Genomic DNA, 24,912 nt, shown 5'->3' on the forward strand with positions numbered 1-24,912 from the left:
ATGAGAAGATCTCATCGTAGTCAACTCCTTGAACTTGTGAAAAACTCTTCGCCACAAGTCGAGCTTCATAGACGGTGACATTACCGTCTATGTCCGTCTTCTTCTTAAAGATCCATTTATCTCAATGGCTTGCCGATCATTGGGCAAGTCCACCAAAGTCCATGCTTTGTTCTGATACATGGATCCTATCTCGGATTTCATGGCTTCTAACCATTTGTCGGAATTTGGGCCTACCATTGCTTCTCCATAGCTCGTAGGTTCATTATTGTCTAGCAACATGACCTTCAAGACAGCATTACTGTACCACTCTGAAGCAGTACGCATCCTTGTCACCCTACGAAGTACGGTAGTGACTTGATCCGAAGTTTCATGATCACTATCATAAGCTTCTACTTCAATTGGTGTAGGTGCCACGGGAACAACTTCCTGTGCCCTGCCACACACTAGTTGAAGAGACGGTTCAATAACCTCATCAAGTCTCAACCATCCTCCCACTCAATTCTTTCGAGAGAAACTTTTCCTCGAGAAAGGACCCGATTCTAGAAACAATCCCTTATTGCTTTCGGATCTGAGACAGGAGGTATACCCAACTGTTTTGGGTGTCCTATGAAGATGCATTTATCCGCTTTGGGTTCGAGCTTATCAGCCTGAAACTTTTTCACATAAGCGTCGCAGCCCCAAACTTTTAAGAAATGACAGCTTAGGTTTCTCTAAACCATAGTTCATATGGTGTCATCTCATCGGAATTACGTGGTGCCCTATTTAAAGTGAATGTGGTTGTCTCTAATGCCTAACCCATAAACTATCGTGGTAATTCGATAAGAGACATCATGGTATGCATCATATCCAATAGGGTGCAGTTATGATGTTCGGACACACCATCACACTATGGTGTTCCAGGCTGTATTAGTTGTGAAACAATTTCCACGATATCTTAATTCTGTGCCAAACTCGTAATTCAGATATTCATCTCTATGATCATATCATAGATATTTTATCCTCTTGTCACGACGATCTTTCAACTTCACCTTGAAATTACTTGAACCTTTCAATAATTCAGACTCGTGATTCATCAAGCAAATATACTCAACATCTACTCAAATCATTTGTGAAGTAAGAACATAACAACATCCACTACACGCCTCAGCACTCATTGGACTGCACACATCAAAATGTATTACTTCCAACAAGTTGCTTTCTAGTTCCATTTTACTAAAAACGAGGCTTTCAGTCATCTTGCCCATGTGGTATGATTTGCATGTCTCAGGTGATTCAAAATCAAGTGAGTCCAAACGGTCCATTTGCATGGAGTTTCTTCATGCATATACACCAATAGACATGGTTCGCATGTCTCAAACTTTTCAAAAACGAGTGAGCCCAAAGATCCATCAACATGGAGCTTCTTCATGCGTTTTATACCGATATGACTTACGTGGCAGTGCCACAAGTAGGTGGTACTATCATTACTATCTTATATCTTTTGGCATGAACATGTGTATCACTACGATCGAGATTCAATAAACCATTCATTTTTGGGTGCAAGACCATTGAAGGTATTATTCAAATGAACAGAGTAACCATTATTCTCCTTAAATGAATAAGCGTATTGCGATAGACATAATCCAATCATGTCTATGCTCAATGCAAACACCAATCTTGATGGTAGAGGGAGCGTGCGATGCTTGATCACATCAAGCTTGGGAAAAACTTCCAACACATATCGCCAGCTCACCTTTAGCTAGTCTCCGTTTACTCCGTAGCCTTTTATTTCGAGTTTACTAACACTTAGCAACCGAACCGGTATCTAATACCATGGTGCTACTAGGAGTACTAGTAAAGTACACATCAACACAATGTATATCCAATATACTTCTATCGACCTTGACAGCCTTCTTATCTACCAAGTATCTAGGGTAATTCTGCTCCAGTGGCTGTTCCCCTTATTACAGAAGCACTTAGTCTCGGGTTTGGGTTCAACCTTGGGTTTCTTCACTAGAGCAGCAGCTGATTTGCCGTTTCATGAAGTATCCCTTCTTGCCCTTGCCCTTCTTGAAACTAGTGGTTTCACCAACCATCAACAATTGATGCTCCTTCTTGATTTCTACTTTTGTGGTGTCAAACATTGCGAATATCTCAAGGATCATCATATATGTCCCCGATATATTATAGTTCATCACGAAGCTCTAGCAGCTTGGTGGTAATGACTTCGGAGAAACATCACTATCTCATCTGGAAGATCAACTCCCACTCGATTCAAATGATTGTTGTACTTAGACAATCTGAGCACAAGCTCAACAATTGAGCTTTTCTCCCTTAGTTTGCAGGCTAAGAAAATTGTCGGAGGTCTTATACCTCTTGACGTGGGCACGAGCCTGAAATCCCAATTTCAGCCCTCGAAACATCTCATATGTTTCGCGACGTTTCAAAACGTCTTCGGTGCCTCAACTCTAAACCGTTTAACTGAACTATCATGTAGTTATCAAAATGTGTATGTCAGATGTTCGCAACATCCACAGACGACGTTCGAGGTTCAACACACTGAGCGGTGCATTAAGGACATAAGCCTTCTATGAAGCAATGAGGACAATCCTTAGTTTACGGACCTAGTCCGCATAATTGCTACTATCAACTTTCAACTAAATTTTCTCTAGGAACATATCTAAACAGTAGAACTAAAGCGCGAGCCACGACATAATTTGCGAAGACCTTTTGACTATGTTCAGGATAATTAAGTTCATCTTATGAACTCCCACTTAGATAGACATCCCTCTAGTCATCTAAGTGATTACATGATCCGACTCAACTAGGCCGTGTCCGATCATCACGTGAGACGAACTAGTCAACATCGGTGAACATCTTCATGTTGATCGTATCTACCATACGACTCATGCTCGACCTTTCGGTCTCTTGTGTTCCGAGGCCATGTATGTGCATGCTAGGCTCGTCAAGTCAACCTAAGTGTTTTGCATGTGTTCCGAGGCCATGTCTGTACATGCTAGGCTCGTCAACACCCTTGTATTCGAACGTAAGAATCTATCACACCCAATCATCACGTGGTGCTTCGAAACAACGAACCTTCGCAACGATGCACAGTTAGGGGGAACACTTTCTTGAAATTTTAATGAGGGATCATCTTATTTACTACCGTTGTTCTAAGCAAATAAGATGAAGATGCATAAACATGATAAACATCACATGCAATCAAATAATAGTGACATGATATGGCCAATATCATATAGCTCCTTTGATCTCCATCTTGGGGCTCCATGATCATCTTGTCACCGGCATGACACCATGATCTCCATCATCATGATCTCCATCATCGTGTCTCCATGAAGTTGTCACGCATCTATTACTTCTACTACTACAGCTAACCGGTTAGCAATAAAGTAAAGTAATTACATGCGTTTGTTGACACGCAGGTCATACAATAAATTAAAGACAACTCCTATGGCTCCTGCCGGTTGTCATACTCATCGACATGCAAGTCGTGATTCCTATTACAAGAACATGATCAATCTCATACATCACATATATCATTCATCACATCTTTTGGCCATATCACATCACATAGCATACCCTGCAAAAACAAGTTAGACGTCCTCTAATTGTTGTTTGCATGTTTTACGTGGCTGCTATGGGTTTCTAGCAAGAACGTTTCTTACCTACGCAAAAACCACAACGTGATATGCCAATTGCTATTTACCCTTCATAAGGACCCTTTTCATCGAATCCGTCCGACTAAAGTGGAGAGACGGCACCCCTAGCCACCTATGCAACTAGTGCATGTCCAGTCGGTGGAACCTGGTCTCACGTAAGAGTACGTGTAAGGTTAAGGTCGGTCCGGGCCGCTTCATCCCACAATACCGTCAAAACAAGATTGGACTAGTAACGGTAAGCATATTGAACAAAATCAACACCCACAACTACTTTGTGTTCTACTCGTGCATAGAATCTACGCAATAGACCTAGCTCATGATGCCATTGTTGGGGAACGTAGCAGAAATTCAAAATTTTCCTACGTGTCACCAAGATCTATCTATGGAGAAACCAGCAACGAGGGGAAGGAGAGTGCATCTACATACCCTTGTAGATCGCTAAGCGGAAGCGTTCAAGAGAACGGGGTTGAAGGAGTCGTACTCGTCGTGATCCAAATCACTGGAGATCCTAGTGCCGAACGGATGGCACCTCCGCGTTCAACACACGTACAGCCCGGTGACATCTCCCATGCCTTGATCCAGCAAGGAGAGAGGGAGAGGTTGAGGAAGACTCCATCCAGCAGCAGCACAACGGCGTGGTGGTGGTGGAGGAGCGTGGTACTCCAGCAGGGCTTCGCCAAGCACCGCAAGAGACGAGGAGGGAGAGGGGTAGGGCTGCGCCAAGAAGGAGAGGAACTCGTGTGTGTTGGGCAGCCCAAACCTCAAGTATATATAGGGGGAGGGGAGGGGCTGCGCCCCCACCTAGGGTTCCCTCCATAGGGGTGGCGGCAGCCCCCAGATCCCATCTGGGTGGCGGCCAGGTGGAGGGGAGAGGGAGGCGCACCAGGCATGGGCCCTAAGGCCCATCTGCCCTTAGGGTTTGCCCCCCCCCTCCTCCCCTTAGGCGCCTTGGGCCCTTGTGGGGGGGCGCACCAGCCCACCTGGGGCTGGTCCCCTCCCACACTTGGCCCATGCAGCCCTCCGTGGCTTGTGGCCCCACTTGGTGGACCCTCCCGATGGTCCCGGTACGTTACTGATAAAACCCGAAACTTTTCCGGTGACCAAAACATGACTTCCCATATATAAATCTTTACCTCCGGACCATTCCGGAGCTCCTCGTGACGTCCGGGACTCCGAACAACATTCGGTAACCACGTATATCTATTCCCTATAACCCTAGCGTCATCGAACCTTAAGTTTGTAGACCCTACGGGTTCGGGAACCATGCAGACATGACCGAGACGTTCTCCGGTCAATAACCAACAGCGGGATCTGGATACCCATGTTGGTTCCCACATGTTCCACGATGATCTCATCGGATGATCCACGATGTCGAGGATTCGATCAATCCCGTATACAATTCCCTTTGTCTAGCGGTATTGTACTTGCCCGAGATTCGATCGTGGGTATCCTGATACCTTGTTCAATCTCGTTGCCGGCAAGTCTCTTTTACTCATTCCGTAACACATCATCCCGTGATCAACTCCTTGATCACATTGTGCACATTATGATGATGTCCTACCGAGTGGGCCCAGAGATACCTCTCCGTCACACGGAGTGACAAATCCCAGTCTCGATTTGTGCCAACCCAACAGACACTTTCGGAGATACCCGTAGTGCACCTTTATAGCCACCCAGTTACGTTGTGACGTTTGGCACACCCAAAGTATTCCTACGGTATCCGGGAGTTGCACAATCTCATGGTCTAAGGAAATGATACTTGACATTAGAAAAGCTTTAGCATGCGAACTACACGATCTTGTGCTATGCTTAGGATTGGGTCTTGTCCATCACATCATTCTTCTAATGATGTGATCCCGTTATCAATGACATCCAATGTCCATGGTCAGGAAACCGTAACCATCTATTGATCAACGAGTTAGTCAACTAGAGGCTTACTAGGGACATGGTGTTGTCTATGTATCCACACATGTATCTGAGTTTCCTATCAATACAATTCTAGCATGGATAATAAACGATTATCATGAACAAGGAAATATAATAATAACTAATTTATTATTGCCTCTAGGGCATATTTCCAACAGGAGGAGCAACCTGGGGCACGATCCAAGCGCCGGAGAAGGCCAAGATGAAGGTGCGGACGCACTCCTTCGGTCGTCGTCATGCTGCAAATGGAGAAGAGGTGAGGGTGTCATTGGCTTAATGCTTGTCAGGGAGGGGGCAACGTGCCTCGGCACCAGGGAGGCGGAGTCGCCATGGCACCTCGCCGGGAAGAGGCCACCGACAATGAGGCAGACGAGGGCGGCGGCTTGATTGGGGATCAAGCAAGAGGGAGAAGAGAGAGTGGGCTGGGTGGGGGTTTTGCGAGAGAAAACTAGTCAAAGTGCCCACATGGCGTTTTTTTTTGCCCAGCCAGCTCCTGAGAAGCGGGGCCCATCTGTCATATTCGTGCGCAGAGCGCTTTAATCCGTCGATCAGTGGTTTATTAGGAAAAATATAGACATTGTGTTTTTTGTTAAAAAATGTAAACTCGTGTTTATAATAACCTGGTCTTCAATGTGGTGGGTTCTTGCAATTAACTCAGATTTGATAGATGGAAATGCATATGTATGGATGGATGTGTGATGTTTTTTGTCATGTGTGTGCTGTTCATGACAAAGTTGACGCCAAAGTTTTTGCCATGCATATGTTTGTCTCAAAGGCTTCAGCACACATCGATGAATGCCTTATTAGGCCACATATCACACGGATGTTGTGGTTTATGTATGTATTTTCTTACTAGTGTCGATTTTGTTATGTGCGATGGGCAATGAGCTGGCCAACGAGCCTTCGAATTATGGGCTTGAAAATATTTCTAACCTCACTCATCGTGCGTGGTATATTGAGAATGGGTGTGCAAGAAGCAAATCTTGTTCACGTTTACTTTTTTTCTGCAATTACCAAGCTAGTGAGCACCTCTTCAATAATTTTCATAGGTTGTACTAACTTTGTGCATCAGGGGGCACCAAACAGCCACCGAGACAATGTAGGACGAGCGGTTCGCGGAGTACTTCGATAGAGAGGGCCTACTACCCTTCGTCCTCCAGTTCACAGGTCAACCATGTGATAAATAGATCATGTCATTACTTAACATATATCCTAATTCTAACCCTAGTTCTTGCTACAAACCACAAGTATATTCGCTAATACACATCATAAAACTCATACCACCCTACAATCCATCATTTTACAATGGATTTAAGAGAAGTCCGGGTATAATTGGTTAGTTGGAATGATCAGTTGAAGTTTTTGGCACAATTAGCAGAATACCCGGACTTCTCTGGATGTTTATGACACAATTCTGGTTGCATACACCTACTATAGACATGTTATCTGAACTCTAAATTTTGATTGCAAATAAAAAAGCGGAAATAAATTCAAAAGAACAATTGCACAGGTTCCATTGAACCGAACATGGTTCCTTAATACCATAGCAAAATGCACAATTTTGGAAAGCGTCCTGTTGGAGACTTTCCCTGTCACACATGCATGCATGGACACAAAGAAACACGCAGAATTGTTGTCTAGCTTGTTTCCTGACGCTACGAAAGGGCATGTGGGTTTGGATGCTGCCAATGTGATGAATTATTCCCCGTTGAATCCATTTGGGACGAGAACCGGACGGCCGGGCCCATTGTCCTCGCTCAGATCGCACAAAACATGGCTGGCGCCATGGAGCACTAATGTGCCTAACAAATCAAATATACATACTTGGCAGCTGATGCGTAATGGTTTGGCCGTTGGAGCAGAGTTGCACGCAAGATTAAAGGGGGTGTGTTTTGCGCCGCTTGTGGCAGGGAGGAGTCCATATACCACCGGTTTTGGAGTTGCCCGTACTCACAACTATTTTGGAGGGTAATGCGTGAGGACCTCAATGCCCCTGCGGTACTCCCACCGGAGATGGATGGAACGTTCAAAAGCATTTCTTCCTGGATGCGAGACTGGATGGGCGAAGCTGATGATGCCGAACGAGAGACGATGATGCAGGCGCTCTATGGACTATGGCTGGCACGGTATGAGACAAAGGATGGAAAGCGAATTGCCACTGCGCGAACTATTGCCGAGAGAGTGGTTTCACATATAAACGAATGGAGGGCGGTGCATAAAAAAAGCCTAGACAACAGGTGGAAAAGCAGGTAGAAGTGTGGAAACCACTGGATGATGGGTGGATTAAGGCTAATGCGGATGGTGCCACAACGAAGCTGCAAGCAAAGGGAGGTGGAGGAGTGGTTTTAAGAGACCATGAAGGTGCGTACCGAGGAGGGGCATGTGTGTTTCTCCCGAGCATATCCGATCCCGGGTTACTGGAGGTAATGGCTAGTCGTCATGCGCTGCAATATGCTATACAACAAGGCTTTTCAAGAGTTCATCTGGAGCTTGATAGCAAGGAGGTTGTCGCCATGATTAATGGCAAGAGCAAGGAACTATCAACTGTTGGGCCTTATAGTCAAGGAGATCAAAGGCCTACTTCAGACCAGGCTGGAGCACAAGGTGAGCTGGGTGCGAAGATCTGCTAATGAAGCGGCGCATAGACTAGCAAAAGAGGGGATTAGCATTGAGATGAATAAAGAGTGGCATGAGGTGCCACCTAACTGTATTCTGCAGATTGTTGCAGATGAGATTTCGGGTTTTGTGTAATTCCTGCAGCTAGTGCAGATGAGACTATTGATTTGTGAACCTTTTATTTTCCTTAGGTCAATAAATGCTTTACCCCTAAAAAAATCCATTTGGACTGGTCAGCGAGGCGGCAAAATGCATCATGTTGGACTAGTCGTCCAGTCGGCAGGTGCCAATTCGCCAAACACATCGCTGTAGATGCATCTTATCCTCAGCTGATTTTCTTGGCTGGTTGGTCTTCTTCTCTGACTAGTAAGATACCACTCCAATATACTGTAGATGCTTGGATGAATCTGTACTGTAGAGTATGGTTTGGTGCATCGATAATGATTGATCGTGCACTAGGCACATATATATAGGTACAAGGGGTGCGATCGGTGTCTTGTCTCCCAAGATACAAGTAAATACAGAGGGAGAGAGACACTACGGGTGCGGCATACAAAACCCGGACCTACGTACATGTACACATGTTCAACACCCCCCCCCCCCCCCACGCAGTCGAAGCGTCGCCGGTGACGCAGAGACTAGACCGGAAGCCCTCAAACGTCGAGGTGGGTAGTCCCTTCGTCATGACATCGGCGAACTGCTGATCGGTGGGCACATGGAGAACTCGAACACGACCAAGGGCGACGTGCTCCCTGACGAAGTGAATGTCGAGCTCAATATGCTTCGTCCGTCGGTGATGGACAGGGTTGGCAGCGAGATATATTGCGGAGACGTTGTCACAGTAAACAAGCGTCGCCTTGGTGACCTCACATAGCAACTCCTGAAGTAGCTATCGTAGCCAAGAGCACTTTGCAACGGCATTGGCCACGGCCCTGTACTCAGCCTCGGCGCTCGATCGTAAGACCGTGGGTTGTCGTTTAGACGACCACGAAATCAGAGAGGGCCCGAGGTAGACGCAGTAGCCGGAAGTGGAGCGTCGAGTGTCGGGACACCCAGCCTAGTCGGCGTCGGAGTAGGCGACAAGGCTGGTGTCAAGTGATGCCGTCAGGGTGAGACCCATAGCTGTGGTGCCACATATGTACCGAAGGATACGTTTCACCAGAGCCCAATGAGTATCACGAGGAGCATGCATATGAAGGCACACCTGCTGGACAACGTACTGAATGTCCGGACGCGTCAGTGTGAGGTACTGAAGTGCACCGACGATGGAGCGGTAGAAGGGAGCGTCGGACGTCGGAGAGCCCTCGACGGCGGATACCATAGCCTTCGTGTCGACAGGCGTAGGAGCAAGCTTGCAGTTAAGCATGCCTGCTCGCTCCAGAAGCTCGTAGGCGTACTTCTGCTGGTGCAGGAAGAAGCCAGTGGCCCGGTGCACAACCTCAATGCCGAGGAAGTAGTGGAGAGCCCCCAAGTCCTTGATGGCGAACTCGGTGCCGAGGCGAGCTGTGATCTGCTGAAGGAGCGCTGGCGAGGAGGCAGTCAGGATGATGTCATGGACGTACAGGAGGAGGTACGCGGTAGCAGGACCCTGGTGATAAACAAACAGGGAGGCATCGGACCGTGTGGACCGAAACCCCTGCTGCTGAAGGAAGGCCGCGATCCGCTCGTACCAGGCCCGAGGCGCCTGCTTCAACCCGTAGAGAGAACCGGATAGTCGGTGTCGATGAAACCAGTAGGTTGCTGACAGAACACATGCTCGTCGAGATGGCCATGCAAGAAAGCGTTAGACACATCGAGCTGGTGGACGGGCCAGGCGCGAGAAAGAGCAAGCTGGAGGACAACGCGAATCGTGCCCGGTTTGACAACCGGGGCGAAGGTGTCGGTGAATTCCACGCCGACACACTGGCGAAAACCGTGCACCACCCAACGCGCCTTGTAGCGCTCGAGAGAGCCGTCGGGGCGAGTCTTGTGGCGGAAGACCCACTTGCCAGTGATGACATTGGCACCGGGAGGCCGCGGGACAAGCTGCCACGTACGGTTGCGTTGTAGGGCGTTAAACTACTCACGCATCGCAGCTAGCCAGTTCGGATCCCGAAGGGCTGCTCGAGCGAAGGTGGGGAGTGGAGACGGTGCTGTTGGGGAACGTTGCAGAAAACAAAAATTTTCCTACGGTTTCACCAAGATCCATCTATGAGTTCATCTAGCAACGAGTGATTAGATGCATCTACGTACCTTGTAGATCGCGAGCGGAAGCGTTCAAAGAACGGGGATGATGTAGTCGAACACGACGTGATTCAAATCACCGATGATCTTAGCACCGAACGGACGATGCCTCCGCGTTCAACACACGTACGGAACGGATGACGTCTCCTCCTTTCTTGATCCAGCAAGGGGGGAAGAGAGGTTGATGAAGATCCAGCAGCACGACGGCGTGGTGGTGGATGCAGGGCGTCACAGTAGCAGGGCTTCGCCTATACTACGAGAGAGAGACGTAACGGGGAGAGAGGAAGCACCAAAGGCTGAGGTCTGAAGTCCCTCCTCTCCCCCACTATATATAGGAGGGCCAAGGGGGGGTGGTGCGCCAGCCCAGGAGATCTAATCTCCTTGGTGCGGCGGCCAGGGGAGGTTTCCCTCCCCCCCAAGGCACTCAGGGGTGCCTTCCACTAGTGGGACTCCTCCCATATGGAAACCCTAGGCGCATGGGCCTATAGGGGCTGGTGCCCTTGGCCCATACAGGCCAAGGCGCACCCCCTACAGCCCATGTGGCCCCCCGGGACAGGTGGCCCCACCGGTGGGCCCCCGGGACCCCTCCGGTGGTCCCGGTACAATACCGATAACCCCGAAACTTGTCCCGATGGCCGACAGCACTTCCTATATATAATTCTTTACCTCCGGACCATTCCGGAACTCCTCGTGACGTCCGGGATCTCATCCGGGACTCCGAACAACATTCGGGTTACTGCATATACATATCTTCACAACCCTAGCGTCACCGAACCTTAAGTGTGTAGACCCTACGGGTTCGGGAGACAAGCAGACATGACCGAGACGACTCTCCGGTCAATAACCAAACAGCGGGATCTGGATACCCATGATGGCTCCCACATGCTCCACGATGATCTCATCGGATGAACCACGATGTCGAGGATTAATCAACCCCGTATACAATTCCCTTTGTCAATCGGTATGTTACTTGCCCGAGACTCGATCGTCGGTATCCCAATACCTTGTTCAATCTCGTTACCGGCAAGTCACTTTACTCGTACCGTAACGCATGATCCCGTGATCAACCACTTGGTCACCTTGAGCTCATAATGATGATGCATTACCGAGTGGGCCCAGTGATACCTCTCCGTTATATGGAGTGACAAATCCCAGTCTCGATCCGTGTCAACCCAACGGACACTTTCGGAGATACCTGTAATGCACCTTTATAGTCACCCAGTTACGTTGTGACGTTTGATACACCCAAAGCACTCCTACGGTATCCGGGAGTTACACGATCTCATGGTCAAAGGAAAAGATACTTGACATTGGAAAAGCTCTAGCAAACGAACTACACGATCTTTGTGCTATCCTTAGGATTGGGTCTTGTCCATCACATCATTCTCCTAATGATGTGATCCCGTTTATCAATGATATCCAATGTCCATAGCCAGGAAATCATGACTATCTGTTGATCAACGAGCTAGTCAACTAGAGGCTTACCAGGGACATATTATGGTCTATGTATTCACACGTGTATTACGATTTCCGGATAATACAGTTATAGCATGAATAAAGACAATTATCATGAACAAAGAAATATAATAATAATGCTTTTATTATTGCCTCTAGGGCATATTTCCAACAGTCTCCCACTTGCACTAGAGTCAATAATCTAGTTACATTGTGATGAATCGAACACCCATGGAATTCTGGTGTTGATCATGTTTTGCCCTAGGGAGAGGTTTAGTCAACGGATCTGCTACATTCAGGTCCGTATGTACTTTACAAATCTCTATGTCTCCATTTTGAACATTTTCACGAATGGAGTTGAAGTGACGCTTGATGTGCCTTGTCTTCTTGTGAAACCTGGGCTCCTTGGCAAGTGCAATAGCTCCAGTGTTGTCACAAAAGAGTTTGATTGGCCCCGACGCATTGGGTATGACTCCTAGGTCGGTGATGAACTCCTTCACCCATATTGCTTCATGTGCTGCCTCCGAGGCTGCCATGTACTCCGCTTCACATGTAGATCCCGCCACGACGCTCTGTTTGCAGCTGCACCAGCTCACTGCTCCACCATTCAACATATACACGTATCCGGTTTGTGACTTAGAGTCATCCAGATCTGTGTCGAAGCTAGCGTCAACGTAACCCTTTACGACGAGCTCTTCGTCACCTCCATAAACGAGAAACATGTCCTTTGTCCTTTTCAGGTACTTCAGGATATTCTTGACCGCTGTCCAGTGTTCCTTGCCGGGATTACTTTGGTACCTTCCTACCAAACTTATGGCAAGGTTTACATCAGGTCTGGTACACAGCATGGCATACATAATAGAACCTATGGCTGAGGCATAGGGGATGATACTCATCTCTTCTATCTCTTCTGCCGTGGTCGGGCATTGAGCTGAGCTCAATCTCACACCTTGCAAAACAGGCAAGAACCCTTTCTTGGACTGATCCATTTTGAACTTCTTCAAAATCTTATCAAGGTATGTGCTTTGTGAAAGACCTATGAGGCGTCTTGATCTATCCCTATAGATCTTGATGCCTAATATATAAGCAGCTTCTCCAAGGTCCTTCATTGAAAAACTCTTATTCAAGTAGGCCTTGATGCTGTCCAAGAGTTCTATATCATTTCCCATCAAAAGTATGTCATCTACATATAATATGAGAAATGCTACAGAGCTCCCACTCACTTTCTTGTAAACGCAGGCTTCTCCATAAGTCTGCGTAAACCCAAATGCTTTGATCATCTCATCAAAGCGAATGTTCCAACTCCGATATGCTTGCACCAGCCCATAAATCGAGCGTTGGAGCTTGCACACCTTGTCAGCATTCTTAGGATCGACAAAACCTTCCGACTGCATCATATACAACTCTTCCTTAAGGAAACCATTAAGGAATGCCGTTTTGACGTCCATTTGCCATATCTCATAATCGTAGAATGCGGCAATTGCTAACATGATTCGGACGGACTTTAGCTTCGCTACCGGTGAGAAAGTCTCATCGTAGTCAATTCCTTGAACTTGTCGATAACCCTTAGCGACAAGCCGAGCTTTATAGATGGTCACATTACCATCCGCGTCTGTCTTCTTCTTGAAGATCCATTTATTTTCTATGGCTCGCCGTTCAACGGGCAAGTCAGTCAAAGTCCATACTTCGTTTTCATACATGGATCTTATCTCGGATTTCATGGCTTCTAGCCATTTGTCGGAATCCGGGCCTGCCATCGCTTCTTCATAGTTCGAAGGTTCACTGTTGTCTAACAACATGATTTCCAAGACAGGGTTGCCGTACCACTCTGGTGCGGAACGTGTCCTTGTGGACCTTCGAATTTCAGTAGGAGCTTGATCAGAAGTATCTTGATCATCATCAATAACTTCCTCTCTAGTCGGTGCAGGCGCCTCAGGAACATTTTCTTGAGTTGCGCCATTTTCCGGTTCAAGAGGCAATACTTCATCAAGTTCTACTTTCCTCCCACTTACTTCTTTCGAGAGAAACTCTTTCTCCAGAAAGGATCCATTCTTGGCAACAAAGATCTTGCCTTCGGATCTGAGGTAGAAGATATACCCAATGGTTTCTTTAGGGTATCCTATGAAGACGCATTTTTCCGATTTGGGTTCGAGCTTTTCAGGTTGAAGTTTCCTGACATAAGCATCGCATCCCCAAACTTTTAGAAACGACAGCTTAGGTTTCTTCCCAAACCATAATTCAAACGGTGTCGTCTCAACGGATTTCGACGGAGCCCTATTTAAAGTGAATGCGGCAGTCTCTAAAGCATAGCCCCAAAAAGATAGCGGTAAGTCGGTAAGAGACATCATAGATCGCACCATATCTAATAGAGTGCAATTACGACGTTCGGACACACCATTACGCTGAGGTGTTCCAGGCGGCGTGAGTTGTGAAACTATTCCACATTTTCTTAAGTGTGTGCCAAATTCATGACTCAAGTATTCTCCTCCGCGATCTGATCGCAGGAACTTGATTTTCCTGTCACGTTGATTCTCAACCTCACTCTGAAATTCCTTGAACTTTTCAAAGGTTTCAGACTTGTGTTTCATTAAGTAGACATACCAATATCTACTTAAGTCATCAGTGAGGGTGAGAACATAACGATAGCCACCGCGAGCCTCAACACTCATTGGACCGCACACATCAGTATGTATGATTTCCAATAAGTTGGTTGCTCGCTCCATTGTTCCTGAGAACGGAGTCTTGGTCATTTTACCCATGAGGCATGGTTCGCACGTGTCAAATGATTCATAATCAAGAGACTCCAAAAGTCCATCTGCATGGAGCTTCTTCATGCGTTTGACACCTATGTGACCAAGGCGGCAGTGCCACAAGTATGTGGGACTATCATTATCAACCTTACATCTTTTGGTATCCATACTATGAATATGTGTAATATTACGTTCGAGATTCATTAAGAATAAACCATTGACCATCGGAGCATGACCATAAAACATATCTCTCATATAAATAGAACAACCATTATTCTCAGATTTAAATGAGTAGCCATCTCGTATTAAACGAGATCCTGATACAATGTTCATGCTCAAACTTGGCACGAAATAACAATTATTGAGGTTTATAACTAATCCCGTCGGTAAATGTAGAGGTAGCGTGCCGACGGCGATCACATCGACCTTGGAACCATTCCCGACGCGCATCGTCACCTCGTCCCTCCCCAGTCTCTGTTTATTCTGCAGCTCCTGCTGTGAGTTACAAATATGAGCAACGGCACCGGTATCAAATACCCAGGAGTTACTTCGAGTACTGGTAAGGTACACATCAATTACATGTATATCACATATACCTTTTGTTTTGCCGGCCTTCTTGTCCGCTAAGTATTTGGGGCAGTTCCGCTTCCAGTGACCCTTCCCTTTGCAATAAAAGCACTCCGTCTCAGGCTTGGGTCCATACTTTGACTTCTTCTTCCCAGCAGCTTGCTTGCCGGGCGCGGCAACTTCCTTGCCGTCCTTCTCAAAGTTCTTTTTACCCTTGCCCTTCTTGAACTTGGTGGTTTTATTGACCATCAACACTTGATGTTCCTTCTTGACTTCTACCTCTGCTGATTTCAGCATTGCAAATACTTCAGGAATGGTCTTTTCCATCCCCTGCATATTGAAGTTCATCACAAAGCTCTTGTAGCTTGGTGGAAGCGACTGGAGGATTCTGTCAATGACCGCGTCATCCGGGAGATTAACTCCCAGCTGAGTCAAGCGGTTATGTAACCCAGACATAGTGAGTATGTGCTCACTGACAGAACTATTTTCCTCCATCTTACAGCTGAAGAATTTGTCGGAGACTTCATATCTCTCGACCCGGGCATGAGCTTGGAAAACCATTTTCAGCTCTTCGAACATCTCATATGCTCCATGTCTCACAAAACGCTTTTGGAGCCCCGGTTCTAAGCTGTAAAGCATGCCGCACTGAACGAGGGAGTAGTCATCAGTACGTGTCTGCCAAGCGTTCATAGCGTCTTGGTTCTGTGGGACGGGTGGATCACCTAGCGGTGCTTGTAGGACATAATCTTTCTTGGCAGCTATGAGGATGATCCTCAGGTTCCGGACCCAGTCTGTATAGTTGCTGCCATCGTCTTTCAGCTTGGTTTTCTCTAGGAACGCGTTGAAATTGAATACAACGTTGGCCATTTGATCTACAAGACATATTGTAAAGATTTCAGACTAAGTTCATGATAATTAAGTTCATCTAATCAAATTATTAATGAACTCCCACTTAGATAGACATCCCTCTTCTAGTCATCTAAGTATAACATGATCCGAGTTGGCTAGGCCGTGTCCGATCATCACGTGACACGGACTAGTCAACGTCGGTGAACATCTTCATGTTGATCGTATCTTCTATACGACTCATGCTCGACCTTTCGGTCTTCTGTGTTCCGAGGCCATGTCTATGCACATGCTAGGCTCGTCAAGTCAACCTAAGTGTATTGCGTGTGTAAATCTGTCTTACACCCGTTGTATGTGAACGTAAGGATCTATCACACCCGATCATCACGTGGTGCTTCGAAACGACGAACTGTAGCAACGGTGCACAGTTAGGGGGAACACTTTCTTGAAATTATTATGAGGGATCATCTTATTTACTACCGTCGTTCTAAGCAAACAAGATGCAAAACATGATAAACATCACATGCAATCAAATAATAATAGTGACATGATATGGCCAATATCACATAGCTCCTTTGATCTCCATCTTGGGGCTCCATGATCATCCTGTCACCGTCATACTCATCGACATGTAAGTTGTGATTCCTATTACAATAGCATGAACATCTCATACATCACGTATAGATCATTCATCATTCATCACAACTTTTGCCATATCACATCACATAGCATACCCTACAAAAACAAGTTAGACGTTCTCTAATTGTTGTTTGCATGTTTTACGTGGCTGCTATGGGTTTCTAGCAAGAACGTTTCTTACCTACGCAAAGACCACAACGTGATATGCCAATTGCTATTTACCCTTCATAAGGACCCTTTTCATCGAATCTGATCCGACTAAAGTAGGAGAGACAGACACCCGCTAGCCACCTTATGCAACTAGTGCATGTCAGTCGGTGGAACCTGTCTCACGTAAGAGTACGTGTAAGGTCGGTCCGGGCCGCTTCATCCCACGATGCCGCCGAATCAAGATAAGACTAGTAACGGCAAGCATATTGAACAAAATCAACGCCCACAACGACTTTGTGTTCTACTCGTGCAAGAGAACTACACATAGACCTAGCTCATGATGCCACTGTTGGGGAACGTTGCAGAAAACAAAAATTTTCCTACGGTTTCACCAAGATCCATCTATGAGTTCATCTAGCAACGAGTGATTAGATGCATCTACGTACCTTGTAGATCGCGAGCGGAAGCGTTCAAAGAACAGGGATGATGTAGTCGAACACGACGTGATTCAAATCACCGATGATCTTAGCACCGAACGGACGATGCCTCCGCGTTCAACACACGTACGGAACGGATGACGTCTCCTCCTTTCTTGATCCAGCAAGGGGGGAAGAGAGGTTGATGAAGATCCAGCAGCACGACGGCGTGGTGGTGGATGCAGGGCGTCACAGTAGCAGGGCTTCGCCTATACTACGAGAGAGAGACGTAACGGGGAGAGAGGAAGCACCAAAGGCTGAGGTCTGAAGTCCCTCCTCTCCCCCACTATATATAGGAGGGCCAAGGGGGGGTGGTGCGCCAGCCCAGGAGATCTAATCTCCTTGGTGCGGCGGCCAGGGGAGGTTTCCCTCCCCCCCAAGGAACTCAGGGGTGCCTTCCACTAGTGGGACTCCTCCCATATGGAAACCCTAGGCGCATGGGCCTATAGGGGCTGGTGCCCTTGGCCCATACAGGCCAAGGCGCACCCCCTACAGCCCATGTGGCCCCCCCAGGATAGGTGGCCCCACCCGGTGGGCCCCCGGGACCCCTCCGGTGGTCCCGGTACAATACCGATAACCCCGAAACTTGTCCCGATGGCTGAAACAGCACTTCCTATATATAATTCTTTACCTTCGGACCATTCCGGAACTCCTCGTGACGTCCGGGATCTCATCCGGGACTCCGAACAACATTCGGGTTACTGCATATACATATCTTCACAACCCTAGCGTCACCGAACCTTAAGTGTGTAGACCCTACGGGTTCGGGAGACAAGCAGACATGACCGAGACGACTCTCCGGTCAATAACCAACAGCGGGATCTGGATACCCATGATGGCTCCCACATGCTCCACGATGATCTCATCGGATGAACCACGATGTCGAGGATTAATCAACCCCGTATACAATTCCCTTTGTCAATCGGTATGTTACTTGCCCGAGACTCGATCGTCGGTATCCCAATACCTTGTTCAATCTCGTTACCGGCAAGTCACTTTACTCGTACCGTAACGCATGATCCCGTGATCAACCACTTGGTCACCTTGAGCTCATAATGATGATGCATTACCGAGTGGGCCCAGTGATACCTCTCCGTTATATGGAGTGACAAATCCCAGTCTCGATCCGTGTCAACCCAACGGACACTTTCGGAGATACCTGTAATGCACCTTTATAGTCACCCAGTTACGTTGTGACGTTTGATACACCCAAAGCACTCCTACGGTATCCGGGAGTTACACGATCTCATGGTCAAAGGAAAAGATACTTGACATTGGAAAAGCTCTAGCAAACGAACTACACGATCTTTGTGCTATGCTTAGGATTGGGTCTTGTCCATCACATCATTCTCCTAATGATGTGATCCCGTTTATCAATGATATCCAATGTCCATAGCCAGGAAATCATGACTATCTGTTGATCAACGAGCTAGTCAACTAGAGGCTTACCAGGGACATATTATGGTCTATGTATTCACACGTGTATTACGATTTCCGGATAATACAGTTATAGCATGAATAAAGACAATTATCATGAACAAAGAAATATAATAATAATGCTTTTATTATTGCCTCTAGGGCATATTTCCAACAGGTGCCGAGGTAGATGCAGCACACGCGTACTCGTCAGACGTGTAGCGCATGCTAGGACGAAGTGTCCTAGTCCGAGCCCGAGTGGCCACACCGGTGAGGGTGCGGCCGCTACAACGGGGGCGGTCGAGGGGGCCGCGACGGGGGCCGCCAAGGGGGCCGCCAAGGGGGCGGCCAAGGGGGCGGCCAAGGGGGCCGTGACGGGGGCCGCCGAGGGGGGCGACCGAGGAGGCCGCGGCGACGGGGGGCCTCCAAGCGGGCCGCAGCGACAGGGGCCGCCGAGGGGGCCGCGATGACGAGGGCTGCCAGCGCGGGGAGCGCGGGCAGGGCCGAGCCCAGTGCGCGGCTGGGCGATTCACCAGAGGAGGAGGCAGGGGCGAACCGCGCCGCGGGAGATGCCGAGGGTGACAGTACCTGCTGAAACGGGAACACCAGCTCATCAAAGTACACATGCCGCGAAGTGAAAACGCGGTGGGACACTGGATCATAGCACCGGTAACCTTTGGTGTTGGGAGGATAACCAAGGAAGATGCATGGAAGCGACCGGGGAGCGAGTTTATGAGGAGCAGTGGACGCGGTGCTAGGATAACAGAGACACCCGAAAATGCGAAGACCATCATAAAATGGAACCGCACCGAAGAGGAGCTGGTGAGGAGTAGTTCCAGTGCGAACGACACGGTCGAACGTTAATAAGGAGGCTGGCGGTCGCGAGCGCGTCCAGCCAGAACCGAGGAGGCACGTAGGAGTGGAAGAGCAACATGCGGACACAGTCATTAAGAGTGCGAATGACGCGCTCGGCGCGACCATTCTGCTGCGACGTGTAGGGGCAAGTGAGGCGAAAAACGGTGTTGTGGGACGCAAGAAGATTGCAGACGGCGACGTTGTCAAATTCCTTGCCGTTGTCAGTTTGCAAGGCGAGAATAGGACGACCGAACTGTGTGGTGACATATGAATAAAAGGCTATAAGTGTGGCAAGAGCGTCGGACTTGCGACGGAGAGGGAAAGTCCACACATAATGAGTAAAATCATCCAATATCACGAGATAGTATAAATAGCCCGTGTTGCTCGCAACCGGGGACGTCCAAATATCACTATGCAATAACTGGAACGGAAAGGTGGAAATGTTTGTAGACTCGCTAAAGGGAAGACGAACATGCTTGCCAAGATGGCAAGCCTCACAGGTGTGGTCATTAACCTTATTACAAGAGAAGGAAAAACTCTGAAGAATCTGACGCATAATGGTGGAGTTGGGATGACCGAGGCGGGCGTGCCAAAGATCGACACTAGCGGCGAAGGCGGCGGGACGACGGGTGGTGGTGGCGTCGGAGGGATGCACCGGGTAAAGCTCGTCCGGGTTGTCACAACGGTGGAGTACCATCCGTGTACGGGCGTCCTTCATAGAAAAACTGATATCGTCAAATTCAACAGTGATAGGATTCTCACGAGCAAGATGACGAACAGAAACTAGATTAGTGACTAAGTTGGGAGACACAAGAACATTAGACATATTAACGGGAGTAGAAGTAGAAGGAAATGACATATGACCGATATGTGTAATGGGTAGAGAGGAACCGTTACCAACGGTGATGCGAGTGGGAGTATGAACAGGAGTGGCAGACGTGAGGTTACCGGGATGAGCAGTCATGTGAGCAGTGGCGCCCGAGTCCATGTACCAGTCACCACCACTACCATAGGAACTCGATGACGGGACGGAGTGCAGGGCAGCGAGAAGAGCCGGGTCCCACGGCAGCGGCACCTGAGGAGGGTAAAACCCGCCGTAGGCCGGCGCGGGAGCAGCGCCATAGGCAGGCGTGGCGCCGTAGGCGGGCGCGGGCGCGGTGCCATAGCCGCTGTAGGGGGCGGCATTCTGCGCAGTGAAGAGCGCCTGGTGGCTCACCGACCGAGGCCCAAGGATGCCCGGAGCTGGAGCCCGAGGAACCGACATCGAGTACGCATGGACGACGCCCGTCCACGGGTTGGTGCCGTAAGTCCAGGGCGGGGTGGCCTGCTGCTGCTGCTGACAAGGGCCCCCCTGCGCCTGTTTGCGACCGCCCCCGCGGCGACTGCTGCGGCTGCTGGGGGTAGCGGGTGGGCCGGGGGCGCAAGTGGGAGGGGGTAAAACCCCGGGGGCGCGGGGGGCGCCGGCTGGTGACGGGACGCAGGCGCGAGTGGGACGGCCGGTGGAGCGGCACCATGCGAGGTGCCGGCGGCGAGGGTGTGGTGCTGCACGTGCTTCTTGACCCCCTTCATCCGGCGCTCCTCCAACCGCAAGTATGCCACGAACTTGGGGAAGGAGGGCTTCGGTATGAGGGAGAGGTTGGAGGCGGCGTTAGCGAAGTCTTCGTTGAGGCCGGCGGTGAGCTTGCTGAGGAGGAGGTCATCATCAACCTTGGCGCCAATGTCACAGAGCTCATCCGCCAACGTCTTCAGGCGGCGGCAGTAGTCATCGATAGACTGATCATCCTGATGACAGTCAAAAAATTCCTGCTGCAAAAAAACGCGGCGCTAAAGCTTGTTGTCGGTGAAGAGGCCGTTGAGCTTGACCCACACGACGCGGGCGTCATCACCATCGCTCACGACAGTGTGAAATAGGTCCTTCGAGATGGTGGTGAAGAACCACCGGATGAGCGTGGCGTCGATCGCGGTCCACTCAGAGTTGCCCACCATGGCGTGGGAGTCGACGGATCCGTCAACGTGATCCACGAGGTTGTTCTCGCAGAAGAGTAGCAAGAAGTACATATTCCACGCGAAGTACGTGGCGTCGGTGGCATTGAGAACGACGGAGACGGGGTCATGGATGTTGATGTCGCGGATGTCAGCAGAGTCCGGCCCGACAAAGGGGTTGGAATAAGAGGAAGCAGAGGAAGACATGACGATTTGACGGTGGTGCGGCACGACGATGCAAGCGATCTGCGATGCGGGAATGCGAGCGCCGCGATGCAGCGAGGCGATGTGCAGCGGGCAGCGGGGTAGCAAGCGACGTGGCAAGGTGATGCGGCGCGGGTGACATGCGGCTTGCGGGACACAACGGCTTGCGGGATGCAGGAGCGGGCAGCGGGCGGGACGAGCGACGATTGGGATCGAGGCTGGGTGAGCGGCTTGCGGGATGCAGTAGCAGGCAGCGTGCGGGACGCAGGAGCGGGCGGCGGGTGTTGGGTTTCTGGCGGCTAGCGGCGATTGGGATTGAAGCGAGAGCGCGACGCGAGAGAGTAGGCGCAACGTGCGGAGGCGGTGGCGGTGGCGGCCCGAGGCGGCGGCGGCTAGGGTTAGGCGGAAGCGAGAGAGGATCGATTTGCGATAGATACCATGTAGAGCATGGTTTGATGCATCGATAATGATTGATCGTGCACTAGGCACATATATATAGGTACAAGGGGTGCGACTGGTGTCTTGTCTCCCAAGATACAAGTAAATACAGAGAAAGAGAGAGACATTACGGATGCGGCATACAAAACCCGGACCTACGTGTACACATGTTCAACATGTACATATATGCACCATGGTGCACACAGAGGCTCTAGGCGCAGCACACAGAGACTCTGGGCGAAGCACACGGAAGTGGACTCAAATCACATCAAAGCCACACACAGCCGACAAGATGAGGATGCACTCACACGCCCTGCTCGTCCTCCTCTTCTGCTCTCTCCTAGTCCTCGTCGGCCCGGCCAACGCCGAGCCCTCTCCGGACCCGACCTACAAGGACTGCCACCCGGGCGACAAGGCAGCGCTGCTCGCCGTCAAGGCCGCCCTCGGGGAGCCCTACCTCTTGTCGGGGTGGATACCTGATCGCCCCTGCTGTGACTGGAACGGCGTCTCCTGCGACCACTTCACCGGCCGAGTAGTCAGCCTCGCCGTCTTCCAGGACGCCAACATCACGGGCACCATCCCCAGCGCCCTCGCTGGCCTCCCCCACTTGCAGGACCTCACCCTGCGCCACCTCCCATTGCTGTCGGGCCCTATACCGCCGGCGATCGGCAAGCTCTCCAACCTCTCGAGCCTCCGCATCTCCTGGACGGCCGTGTCGGGGCCCGTTCCATCCTTCCTGGGCGCGCTCAAGAAGCTCACCTTCCTCGAGCCCTCCTTCAACTCGCTCACCGGGGCCATCCCGGCGTCGCTGGGGGCCATCCCCAACCTGTCCGGCATCAACCTCAGCCGCAACCGCCTCACGGGCGCCATCCCGATGTTCCTCAGCAAGTCTGCGGACCAGGTCTACCTCTGGCTGTCGCACAACAACCTCACGGGCCCCCTCCCGGCCGGCTTCGCCGCCGTGAACTTCACGCACTTCGACCTGTCGCGCAACGCCCTGACCGGCGACGCGTCGGGCCTCTTCGGCCGCGGGAAGGAGTTGCAGTACATGGACCTGTCCCGCAACGACTTCAATTTCGACCTATCAGCCGTGGTGCTCCCGGAGCAGATCTACACCGTCGACCTGAGCCACATTGCCATCCATGGCATCATCCCGGCGCAGGTCGCGAGCGCCGCCAACCTGAATTTCTTCAACGTCAGCTACAATAGGCTCTGCGGCCGCGTGCCGACCGGCGGGAACATGGCGAGGTTCGATCTCTACAGCTTCCAGCACAACAAGTGCCTCTGCGGTGCTCCCCTACCTCCATGCAAGAAATAGATGTAATTATATATCTTATGGGTTTGACAGAATAATTAACGAGATGTTGATATTCATATGTCGACCAATTCGACTGTATTGATGTCTCTGGATCAAGAATTGTGCTGAAATAAAGTCAAGATGACTATATATAGGGAGGTAAAGTTGCCGGCTAGCTTTGGTACTTCTCTGTTTTTACCAGTATTTTAAATAGCGGGATATACTAAATAGCGGACCTCCATATATAGCGAAGCTACCACGGCTATTCTGTACATAAAACCATTCAGCGATACCCTACTTAAAAGGCTATAACGGAGTTGGCTATAGCCGGTTATTTAAAACTATGGTTTTTAGTGTCTGACTAAGATTTATAAGTGGAAATCACAAGTTATCTGGTGTAGTTCAAAGATCCTAGATAGTTTGACCACGGTCAAAATTTAGATTTACAATATAATTTTTCTTTATTTCCTTTCTGATGTGTTCTTCCGTTTTAGAAGTTTGCAATTTTTGAGATAGATCAACGGCGCAAATAAAAACTTATCTCTCGTTTAGAAAAGGGACATATGTACTCCCTCTGTCCGGAATTACTCGTCGCAAATATGGGTAAAATGGACGTATCTAGAACTAAAATACATCTAAATATATTCATTTCTTCAACAAATATTTCCGGGCGGAGGGAGTATAATTTATGGACCCACCCTTCAGGTCTTGCGTGGTCAGAAAGTCAACTTCGTTTATTTTGACCACTAAATTAACCGTTATGACAGGTGGGGCCCACACGTCGGCATTCTCCTCTCTCTATTTGGCATTTCAACAAACACCTTTTGTACATTGGACAGCACCACCGCACCGACCGTGTGGACGCCAGGCGGGACCTGCTCGCTGCCTTCTATCGAGGTGAGGATGCTCCACGGCCTCCTGGGCTTCCCGAACTACACCTTCACACGCTCATGGTGGCCATGGCCAGGAACACAGGGTGTTTCATGAGCCGCACCTTCAGTCGTGCAGCACCACAACACCTTTAGTTGACGAGCGCAGTGGCCCATGGCAAGTCTAGTTCGGTTGGTGCAAAATTCAGATTTTAAAAATGTTCACATAAATTTAAAAAATGTACGTGAATTTATAAATATTTCTATTTTTTAAATAATAACGTTACGAAAATGTGTCTGATTTTTTTAAAATTAATTTTTTTTAAAAATGGTCTAGAATTTGAAATATGTGTTGACAAATTTAAAATTGATTCTGAACATTGGGAAAATACAAATTAAAAACACCAATAATAATAATAATAATATCCAAAAAACAAATAGAAAACTATACCAGAAATGAAGAAAACCTGACGGAAACCCAGCAGAAAAAATGCAAAAAAATCCAGAGAAAAAAACACAACTATCTACACTAGAAGACGACCC

The 24,912-nt window shown here is 49.1% G+C and overlaps 1 protein-coding gene across 1 annotated transcript; it reads left to right on the plus strand.

The window, feature by feature from the left end:
• Positions 1 to 22,495: 22,495 nt before the first annotated feature.
• Positions 22,496 to 23,521, plus strand: LOC125549120 (polygalacturonase inhibitor-like). Its single transcript, XM_048712605.1, has one exon. It carries the CDS (start codon positions 22,496 to 22,498, stop codon positions 23,519 to 23,521), a length of 1,026 nt encoding a protein of 341 aa, XP_048568562.1.
• The last annotated feature ends 1,391 nt before the right edge of the window (positions 23,522 to 24,912 follow it).

Source organism: Triticum urartu, chromosome 3, assembly GCF_003073215.2.
Source record: "Triticum urartu cultivar G1812 chromosome 3, Tu2.1, whole genome shotgun sequence".
In the NCBI taxonomy this organism is placed as follows: Eukaryota; Viridiplantae; Streptophyta; class Magnoliopsida; order Poales; family Poaceae; genus Triticum; species Triticum urartu.

What these genes read in the sequence shown, in the direction of transcription:
- LOC125549120 (XM_048712605.1), top strand. Translation starts at nt 22,496, where the DNA reads ATGAGGATGCACTCACACGCCCTGCTCGTCCTCCTCTTCTGCTCTCTC.